Genomic DNA, 11,037 nt, shown 5'->3' on the forward strand with positions numbered 1-11,037 from the left:
AAAATGGCAGCACCATAGCAGCCACGCCCTTTGGCCTACAAACATGCAGAGCACAACTTTTGATCAGCATGGTGTCTGGATGATCTGTAAAAAATTTGAAGTCAATTGGATGAAATCCCTAGGACTAGTTCGTTAAAATACAACATGTGGAAATCATGTCAAAATGACAAGTCAAAATCAAAATGGCCGACTTCCTGTTTGGAGAAGACCACTGGTGCCAGACTTTTATGTGTGTCTGGACAACATACACATGTGTACCAATTTTCATGTTCCAACTCCAAAAAAAATCCTATGGAGAGGGTTTTTGAAAATTTCAAGGGGGCGCTATAGAGGCATTTTGTCCCATTCATGGGTGACGCCCCTATCAGATGCAAGAGCTCAACATTCTTGACCTGCGTATCTATTTTCATGAGGATATGAGGTCGTTGAAGCCATCAAAAAGCCAAACGTATTTAGTGGCAAGGGATCGATAGTCACCACGCCGCCACAGGGACACCATTAGACGTAGCTACACATTGTTCATAAGGTAGCTTCACCAACTTGTTCTGCATGCATTAGAAGTGGAATGAAGTTGATGCGGTCAAGTTTGTGGCATTAGTACATGTTAAAGTAAAAACTGGTCACTTCCTGTTACCACCGGGGGGCGCTATGAGTAAGGTAGGATATTAACATATTGGGGCGTTCAGGGCGGAGCCATCATCATGTCCAGCAAGTTTGAAGCTGCTGAGATCAAGTATGTGGGCAGGAGAACCGTTCGAAATTCGATGGCAAGAAAACGAAAAGTCGCCAAAATTTGTCACGTCCTAGCGGCCACGTCCCATGACATAGAGAAAAGCTTTTAAGAACTTTTGATCAGCATGTTCTCAGGATGATCTGTACCNTTCCAGTATACAGGTAGGCACCCAACCCACGTATGTATTTTTCCAACAAGTAGAAGCTGAATACATGCCCAATAGTTCAAGGTCTTCTGACTCTGACATGGTGTCTCTAGCTCAAAGTATGAGGGACAAGAAGAGGTTGAAAGTCAATGAGTTTTAGAGGGGGATTTGAAGATTTTCCAATTTACTTCCGTTCACACTAATTAGACTGCCACCAGAGTGCCACCTATTGGGCGATTTGCACCGAATTTTGCACAATCCCTCATCGGGCCATGGAACACAATTAGCGTAAGTGTTGTGGTAATCTGACTGTATTTGGTCAAGATATGAAAGACTGTCTGTTTTGAAAACAATGTGCAGGAATTTGTTGTTTTTTATTTTGGGCGTTTTTTGGACTATCAAAATTCTTTTAATAACTTTTTGTCAGGAGGGTCCACAGATGCTTCATGCAAAGTTTGGTGCAAATCAGTCAAATCGCCTAGGAGGAGTTCGAAATAGTAGGTTTTTCATTGTTCGCGAATTGGCAAATGGAAATTTAATGCAAAAGTGTGCCTTACATCACACAATTCAGCTGAATTCAGGGAACACTGAGATATAAAGTTTCAAAACGTTTGACATGTTACATGGGAGTTGTGGGCCAAAAACGCTTTTGCATTAAAAATAGTGCCACCTGCTGGTCATTTTTGGTGTGCGAGTTACAGGGGCCAGTCTACACCACCCCTATCAATTTAATTTCCACAAGTGTTATGGTGTTGGCACAGTGCCAAATATTAAATTAGACTGCCACCACAGCGCCACCTAGTGGCAGATCGGTAACTCCTTTGTCAGATATCCTCAGGAGGGCATTGACAACAATTGCTGTAAGTTTTGTGTTAATCCGAGCAACTGATGTTGAGATATAAAATACTTCAATTTAAAGAGCGCCACCTTGTGGTCATCACCCGAAATTTTGCACAGAGCCTCAGGGGCTCATGGGGAAGTAGTAAACTGAGTTTCATGTCATTCAGACACACCAATGTGGAGATATGCAACACTTCCTGTTTTGTACCAAATCTGCAGGAAGCTGCTATTTAATAACTTCAATATTCTTCGGAATATCAAAATTCTTTAAATAACTTTTTGTCAGGAGACTCCACAGATGCTGTGTGCAAAGTTTCGTGCAAATCGGTGAAATTGCCTAGGAGGAGTTGGAAAAAGTAGGTTTGCGACATTTTGTGAATTTGCGGAAAAAAACGGTAGGCGGAAATGGGCGTGGCCTATATCACGAGATTCAGCACAATTGACTGAACGCGTGGATATAAGGTTTTTGAATGTGCCACAAAGTATATGGGAGTTATGACCCAAAACGCACTTTCCTTGATTATAGCACCACCTAGTGGTGACCTTGTGCAACCACCCAAAAATATCGAATTTCGGATGCGGCCGGACGAATGTGGAAAGTAAGAAGCATTGGGACAGAAAATGTCGGAATAATAATAATAATAATAAACAGCGCGATTACAATAGGGTCCTACGGACGACTTCGAAACAGCGCGATTACAATAGGGTCCTACGGACGACTTCGTTGTCGCTAGGGCCCTAATAAACAGCGCGATTACAATAGGGTCCTACGGACGACTTTGTCGTCGCTCGGGCCCTAATTAAAGCTGCAAGCAGCTGTGATCGGGCCCTGGCTCCCCCATGCAACCGCAGGGGCCTGAGGCACGCAGGGGCTGTGGCGCAAAGTGAGAAGGGAGAAAAAACCTGGCAGGAGCGAAAAAACGCAATGTGTCGTTCATCCACCAGGTGCCGCTACGAGCGTAACCAGATGTGGCCAGGTGCGTTCAGGGGTGGACCCTCATCACACATGTGAAATTTCGAGCAAATCGGACGATGCATGAAGGATTTATACCAAGTTGATGTTCCGTGGCGAAGGATGAAAAGTCGCCACTGCCGCCTCGGCAGCCTGCATCATGACAGGACACGTGTGTCACTGTGGAGATTCATCAACTTGATCGTCATGTGGCCACAAAATGTAGTTGATCAGGTCAGGAGCTTAGGGTTGGTGTTTGTCAGTGTAAAAGATGGCATTTCCTGTTTCCACAAGGGGGCGCCATGAGCAAAATATTTCCTGTTTCCACAAGGGGGCGCCATGAGCAAAATTGCCTACGAGCATATGGAGCCATTGAGGGGCGAAATTGGGACACGAAATGTCGGAATAGTTATAATAATAATAATAATAAGCAGCCCGATTACAATAGGGTCCTACGGACGACTTCGTTGTCGCTTGGGCCCTAATAATAATAATAATAAACAGCGCGATTTCAATAGGGTCCTCGGACGACTTCGTTGTCGCTCGGGCCCTAATAAACAGCACGATTACAATAGGGTCCTATGGACCACTTCGTCGTCGCTCGGGCCCTAATAAACAGCGCGATTTCAATAGGGTCCTCGGACGACTTCGTCGTCGCTCAGGCCCCAAATAAACAGCATGATTTCAATAGGGTCCTTGGACGACTTCGTCGTCACTCAGGCCCTAATAATAATCATTCGAAAAACAATAGGGACCTCGCAGGTCGAGACCTGCTTGGGCCCTATTAATAAACTTTATTTGTATAGCACCTTTCAAAACACAGTTACAAAGTGCTTTACAGATCAAGTAAAAATAACACAATCATCAAAGTCATTGAGAAAAACATAAAACCAAAAACCTGATCTGCTTTACAGAGTGAGATAAAACAGTCAGGATAAAAACATAGAACCATGATGAGCAATAATGATCTTAATAATAAAACAAATAGAGTAAATGAGGTAAAATCAGATAAAAAACAATAAAAGTGGCAAGCAACAGAGCTACTGTAAAAAAGCCTTCCTGTAAAAGCAGGTTTTAAGACGTGACTTAAAAGAGGGCAGTGAGTTTGCTGACCTTAGCTCCTCAGGCAGGAAGTTCCACAACTGAGAGGCTCTAATAGAAAATGCCCGATCACCTTTAGTGACTAGGCGGGCTATGGGAGCAGTTAGAAGAATCATACCCGAGGAGCGCAGGCAGCGGCTAGGCTCATAGGGCACAAGTAACTCTACAATATATGAGGGAGCAAGGCCATGTAGAGCTTTAAAAGTAATGAGTAAAAGTTTAAAATCAATCCTAAATTTAACCGGTAACCAGTGCAAAGTAGCAAGGACGGGTGTTATGTGGTCTTGTCTCCTTGTATTAGTTAAAAGTCTCGCACCCGAATTCTGGACGAGCTGGAGACGGGAAATGGCCTTTTGACTCAGTCCTGTATATATAGAATTACAATAATCCAATCTGGAGAAAACAAATGCATGAATGACTTTTTCAAGGTCTGCTTGGGAAAGGAAAGGTTTAACCTTAGTGATACTTCTGATTTGCAGATAGCAGGATTGCACTACTTTAGTAATTTGTTGCTCAAAACACAGCTCTGAATCAAAAATAATACCCAAATTTCGGGCAGAGTGTTTAATGTTAGATGACAATAGTCCAAAATTCTCTTTTACATCACTGGTTTGGTTGGGGGGACCGAATAAAATGAATTCTGATTTCATTCATTCATTCAGCTGGAGGAAGTTTTGAGACATCCAACATTTAATATCGTAAAGACAGGCTAGGATACGAGCACATTCGTCAGTATTATTGCCAGCAATCGGTACATAAAGTTGCGTGTCATCCGCATAAAAATGGAAATTAATGTTACGATTATTAATAATTTCACCCAGGGGAAGCATATAAATGGAAAAAAGTAATGGACCAAGAATTGACCCCTGGCAAACACCAGATAAAAACGGAGCAGTAGATGAGGAGAATTCTCCCATCACAACCAAGAAGGATCTGTCAGAGAGATAAGAACGAAACCATGCAAGGGCGGTGTCCTTAATACCGACGTGAGTTTCTAGGCTATTTAAAAGGATTTTGTGGTCAACAGTATCAAATGCAGAACTTAAATCTAGTAAAATTAGGATCGAGCAGGCCCCAGAATCAGCAGTAAGCAATAGGTCATTTGTGACTTTAATAAGAGTTGTTTCTGTGCTGTGGTAGGTTCGAAATCCAGATTGATATTTCTCAAAGATACTGCAGTTATTCATATGAGTGATAAGTTGAGATGCAATGCACTTTTCTAAAATTTTAGATAAAAAAGGTAGGTTTGAAATTGGTCTAAAATTGTTTAAAACAAAAGGGTCAAGGGTGGGTTTCTTCAGAAGGGGTCGAATGATCGCCTTTTTGAGGCCTAATGGAAAGGAGCCAGTAGTTAGTGAGCAGTTAATAAGAGACAGAATTTGAGGACTGACTGTCTGAAATACCTCTTTGAGAAATCTAGTGGGGATAGTGTCTAACTGACAGGTGGGGGAATTTAAGTGGTGGGTTAACTCCTCTAAGTCTGACAGAGAGATTTGCTTAAAGTGGGGCAGATTTGTGGATGGTTCTGTAAAGGTGGGAAGATTTCTTGACGAAGGAGTGATATGAAGTCTAATGCCTTCTATTTTATTGATAAAGTGGTGGAGAAACTGCTCACATTTTTCAGTGGAGGCTTCAATCGGCTGATTGGGTGGAGGGCTAACCACTGAATTTATTGCCTGAAATAAAACCCTGGGGTTGTGGCAGCTACTTGCCACAAGATCAGAAAAGTATGAGTATCTTGCTTGCTTGACAGCTTGTTGATAGGCACACATCAGATTTTTGAGAATATCAAGCGAAGCCTTCAGCTTGTCTTTCTTCCATTTCCTTTCCGCTTTCCTGCGTTGCCTCTTTATATCCCTAGTGTAATCATTAAGCCAGGGGAGGGCCTTCTGTTTAGTTCGTTTACTTTTGATGGGGGTAATGTCATCAAGGACTGTCAGGCATGTGCTGTTAAAATGGTCCAGCAAGTCATCTACGGCTAGATCATTGCGGTTAAGGCTATTACTGGTAGAGGCAGCTAGAAACATACTGTTAAAATGACTAGCTGATTCAGAATTAAAAGACCGAAAGCGAGTACAAGTAGAAGGCTTGACAGCAGGAGGCAGGAGCAGAGTATGGAAGATGACAGCTTTGTGATCAGAGACATTAAAATCACGTAATTCAATATTATCCAGGGAGACACAGTGAGACAGCACAAGGTCTAGAGTATGCCCCTTATTGTGAGTTGGATTTTTAACCAGTTGCTCAAGACTGAAAGACTCTAAAAGGGTAATATAATCTGTGGTAAAACAAGAAGTGGAGGGGCAACAAACGTGGATATTAAAGTCGCCTACGATGAGCACTTCATCATAATTGACCATAATAAAAGAAAGAAATTCAGAAAACTCTTGAATAAAAACAGTGTTTGACTTCGAAAACCCAAAGACTCAAAGGAGGAGAAAGTATTGAGAGAGACAGGGGAGCATTTATAGTTATTATTAAAGATAACAGCTACCCCACCTCCACGACCAGACAGTCTGGGTTGGCTGAGCCATGAATAGTTAGTGGGACATGTTTCAGTAAGTGGAACAGTATAACCAGGGCTTAACCAGGACTCTGTGATAAAGAAGAAGTCAATATTGTTAGACATGATGAAATCCTGGCACAAAAAGGACTTGTTTGCAAGGGACCTCACATTAAGAAGACAGAAGACTGCAGCACTGCTATGGATGGCCTCAGCAGTAACGGTTGAAGGGTGAGACTGGTGATGAGCTGAAGTGAAGTCAGGCTTATGTGTTAGAGAGAGTCGGATGGGAACTAGATTTGCTCTTGTAGTCATACAACTGGGTTGGAGCAGGGCCATGCTGAGGTATGTATCAGTCAGAGTTAAAAGCAATATGATTTATGAAATTTTGTATGAGCTGTTTAGTGCCTTTTTGGTTTGGATGCAGGCCATCAGGTTTGTAGAGGTTATGTCTGGTCCAAAAATAGTCGAAGTTACTGATAAAGCCATGCCCAGTTGCAGTGCAAAAGGATTTCAGCCATTCATGTACACTGTATAAACGACTGAAACGTTCAGGGCTCTTTGAAGTAGTGGGAATGGGACCAGAAAAAATGCAGGTTTTACCAAGGCTCTGGATTGTAACCGCAAGAGACTCTAGTTGATCGCGGAGTGCGATTGATTGTCTGATCATGACGTCATTAGTACACACATGTACGATCAGCGTGTGGACAGAAGGGTGGAGGTCTGTGAGCACTGGGGTCAGTTCATTGAGATCTGCAACTTTGGCACCAGCAAGGCTGTAAGTGATTGCGCCTGGGAGCTCAATGGATCTTGTTATGGAGTTGCCAATTATAAGGATCTCGGGTTGCCCGTTCTTGCAACCACCGCTGTAGACGGAGAATTTGGAGGAGAGGTGTTGCTGAATGCCGCTAGCGGCATTAGCTGGGATTACGCACTGGCCAGGAGAGTCGATTGAGATAGATGCACCTGGTGAGTGGCTGCTTTCGATGACGTCATCACTGGACGCAGCAGTGACCGGTGCTCCGCTGGGCAGGTGAGACGATGGCAGGGGACGAGCAGTAGCACGCTCGGAATTTAAGACAGCAGGGGGAATGAAACATCAACAGCGTTTTCCACGAGATTCTGCGCTTGTTGGGGATTTACGACGCTTTCCTTTTATGTTGGAGCGAGTCGGGATAAGCTGCTCCGGAGCAGTCAATGGAGCCGCTAGCTCTGTTAGCTTTTCCAGCGGTGTAAAAAAGTTTGACAGCAGGATCGGGTCCTCATCTCTGTCCGGTGAGAACAGCGGGAGAGAAATCCTTCTCTGTTTCTTCACAGCAGATGCCCAGGAGAGAGGATGAGCAGCCGATGGACCTGGATTTTCGGTATTTGCTGGACACACAGGGCTGTTGGGCACGTCCTGCTGCAGCACATCTAGCCGGGAGAGGAGGAGAGTTTGCCTCTGGAGGACAACATCCAGGAGGTTCTCAATGTGGTGGAGTTCAGACCTCAGACTGGACAGCTCGGACTCCATTATGTATCTTTTCCCGTCCGTTATGTGTTGGTGTTTCTGTTCTGGTGCTCTGCACAGATCTGACGCCTAAATATACACTCACTCTGAATTTGGTACCTGCAACACATTCCAAAAAAGTTGGAACAGAGGCAACAAAAAACTTGCAAAATGCTCAAAGACACCTGTTTGGAACATTCCACAGGTAAACAAGTTAATTGGTCACAGATCATGACTCGGTACAAAAGGGGCATCCTCAAAAGGCTCAGTTGTTGAAAAGCAAAGACGATCACTTTGTGAAAAACTGTGTGGGAAAACCCCGCAGAGGTCCGCCCCGTAAAAGTGGACGTCTGCAAGCCCTGTGCGCGCAAAGCACGACCGCGCGGACTCCGCTCCGCGCACCAGTGTCACACAAAAGACTGTTCGGCATGTATTTTTCACATTGCGGGGATTTTTCATGGACATTTTTACATGGAGTCTGCTCCGCTTATAGTACGCCCGAGTCTGTGAGCACCTGTGTCTGCCTCTTCACCAAGCGCACAGCAAGCAGGAGAGGGAGGGGGGTGGAGCGGGGACTGAGCTAGGAGGTGCGAGTGCGCATGCGCCTCTACTGTAGCCTGGAGTTTGTTTAACAGTGACGGGGAGTCGATAATGGCGGGCAATTTAGTCTCGACAAAATCAAAGAATGCGCCACTATGGCAACACTTTGGCTTTGAGCCAGACGAAGGAGGCAACCCTTGTTTGCACTGATTGAGTAAGCTGCAAAATTTATTTGTAAGGAATAAAAGAAACAACTTGTTACTGTCACTCTGTTGTCCTAAGGTCGTTTTTTTATTTTAAATGAGTCAATTGCGCCCCCAAGTGGTGAAAATCCGGTATTACAGACTTGATGCGTTTTTTTTTACAAAAACCAGACCGCTTTTTTTTTTCTCATACTTACCCAACCCTAACTGGAATACAGCCATGTAAAAAAAAATTGAATGGTTAGCAGCATCTGAAGTGGAAGTAAAGTGCATACTGACCCTGCAAGATGGATAAGATGGATTACAAGAGCAACATCTTTCCACCATGACACAGTTTCCAACATCAAACATCCTAGGTATCTATAGACATCTATAAAACGTTGTCATCAACAACAACCATCATCATCGTCATCATCATTATCGTCATCATCATCACCATAAATCATCACATAATCATACTAAGAATAACAACCAGTCAAAAGAGTAGCCACAGTACGCAGTCAGATTCTTCCCGTCCTACATTCAGAAGAGACCTGGCATTAACGATGAAGAAGTATCTGTTACTTTTAACAGGGGGAGATCTGAGCTGAGAGCCAGAAGGAGAAAACTAAAACTCTGAGAATGAGGGGTAGGAGCTGTTGGAAAGGATGACATTAGCTTTCCTTCCTATCTGTTTGTGAAATGCGCCAGATAATGTACTCATCTGAACTCCCAAGATCTTGATACACATTTTTACTAAACTACCGAGTGCATTTTTAGACTTGATGTAGTGAAGCACACAACATGACAGTAAAGACCCTGGACTGCTGAGCAACTGAAGTCATATATCAAGCAAGAATGGGAAAGACTTTAATTTTCAAAACTTCAACAATTAGTGTCCTCAGTTCCCAAACTGATTTGTTGTTTTTTGTACTACATGTTGTATTTGTTGCATTTTAAAAGTGTTCTGATTGGCTGCTACCTTGGCCAGATCTCTCATATCTCAGGTCTGTCATGTAGAAGAGATTTTCAATCACAAAGGGACTTCCTGGTTAAATAATGGTTAAATAAAATAAAATAAATAAATAAATAAAAACACTTACTGAGCGTTGTTAAAAGAAAATACAATGTCACACAGTGGTAAACATGCCTCTATCCCAACTTTATTACAATGTGTTGTAGGCATCAAATTCAGTTTATCAGTTTGATCATCAAATAGCTTGTCTTTGTACTGTATTCAACAGTATATCGGTAAAAAAAAAAAAAAATTACAAATCATTGTATTGTGTTTATTTATGTTTTACAAAACATCCCAACTTTTTTGGAATCGGGGTTTATATTTTGTGTCAGCAAAAAAATATTTTATCTGTAGGCTTTTTGGAAAATGCATTGATTACTTATTTTACTTTGAGATATTGCATAATACCATCTACATCTATTGCAGCACTTCTGAACAAAAGTATTTAAGATTTAATAATAACACGCAGGCTTGTTGAACTTTTATTTCCCACGACACTAAAACCATTCAAAAGAAAAAGGTATTTTGTGGCACCTTAGCCCATCTTACACAGCTGCTTTAAGTTTTAAAAGCCACCAAGTGTCACTGTGTTTGCTGTGTTTGGAGCCCCATAGCTTTAAAAGCTTTGTACACCCGTCACTACCATTTAGCCAAGTACTGGTCTCTACCTGTTAAGTCCAGCAATCAGGTCTCTTATATCATCAGGGAGGATAACTCGATGCTCGCCCATGTCCCTGTGGTTTCCCAACACACACACCGGCACATGGGTAGGTACTTTGGGCAGTTCCCTCAGGATGTAGTTAAAAGTCCTGCAATTGACAAAAAAATAAATAAAATACAACATTGATTTGTGGGTGGGTGAAGAGAACAAAAAAGAAGCTTAGACAAATAGAAATTAAATAGTCAAGGTTCAGTGGAGGTGGAAATGGAGGGATTTAAAGAATTCTCCATATTGGTGTGCCAATGGCTGGGATTGTTTTCACCTTGTGAGTCTTTATGTGTGTGTCATCTTGGCAAAATGTGGTCCTGGAGACACCAATTGAAGCGCGAACAACAGTTCTCAACTGGCCAGACATATACAACCTAAACTGAACCGACTTGTGCGAGTTGGAGCCCAAACCCAGCCCGTCCAAGGTCATCGCATAAAATACTGAGTCCGAGTCTGGCCGAGCCCAACCCAACTAAAAACCACTAGTCGGCTTCTAATGCCCGGGACACACCTGCTGTGTGTTGGCGTAAGCCATGCATGTGTCCGGTGGAAAATTGACCAGCTGACTCTCCACACTGTATTCCTATATATATATATATGTGTGTATATATACAGTGGTGTGAAAAAGTGTTTGCCCCCTTCCTGATTTCTTACTTTTTTGCATGTTTTCCGCACTTAAATGTTTCAGATCATCAAACAAATTTAAACATTAGTCAAAGATAACACAAGTAAACACAAAATGCAGTTTTTAAATGAAGGGTTTTATTAATGAGGAAGAAAAAAATCCAAAGCTACATGGCCCTGTGTGAAAAAGTGTTTGCCCCC

The 11,037-nt window shown here is 42.7% G+C and overlaps 1 protein-coding gene across 3 annotated transcripts in view; it reads right to left on the reverse strand.

Annotated features, from left to right (window-relative positions):
• Positions 1–11,037, reverse strand: part of rabl6b (RAB, member RAS oncogene family-like 6b) — a 90,772-nt gene that overhangs the window by 65,642 nt on the left and 14,093 nt on the right. For all 3 annotated transcript variants that reach the window (XM_050050338.1, XM_050050337.1, XM_050050339.1), the window contains one exon: positions 10,172–10,312. In XM_050050338.1, the coding sequence (XP_049906295.1) occupies positions 10,172–10,312 (141 nt within the window). The remainder of the gene's footprint in view (positions 1–10,171; positions 10,313–11,037) is intronic.

The sequence above is a fragment of the Epinephelus moara genome, chromosome 8, assembly GCF_006386435.1.
Source record: "Epinephelus moara isolate mb chromosome 8, YSFRI_EMoa_1.0, whole genome shotgun sequence".
In the NCBI taxonomy this organism is placed as follows: domain Eukaryota; kingdom Metazoa; phylum Chordata; class Actinopteri; order Perciformes; family Serranidae; genus Epinephelus; species Epinephelus moara.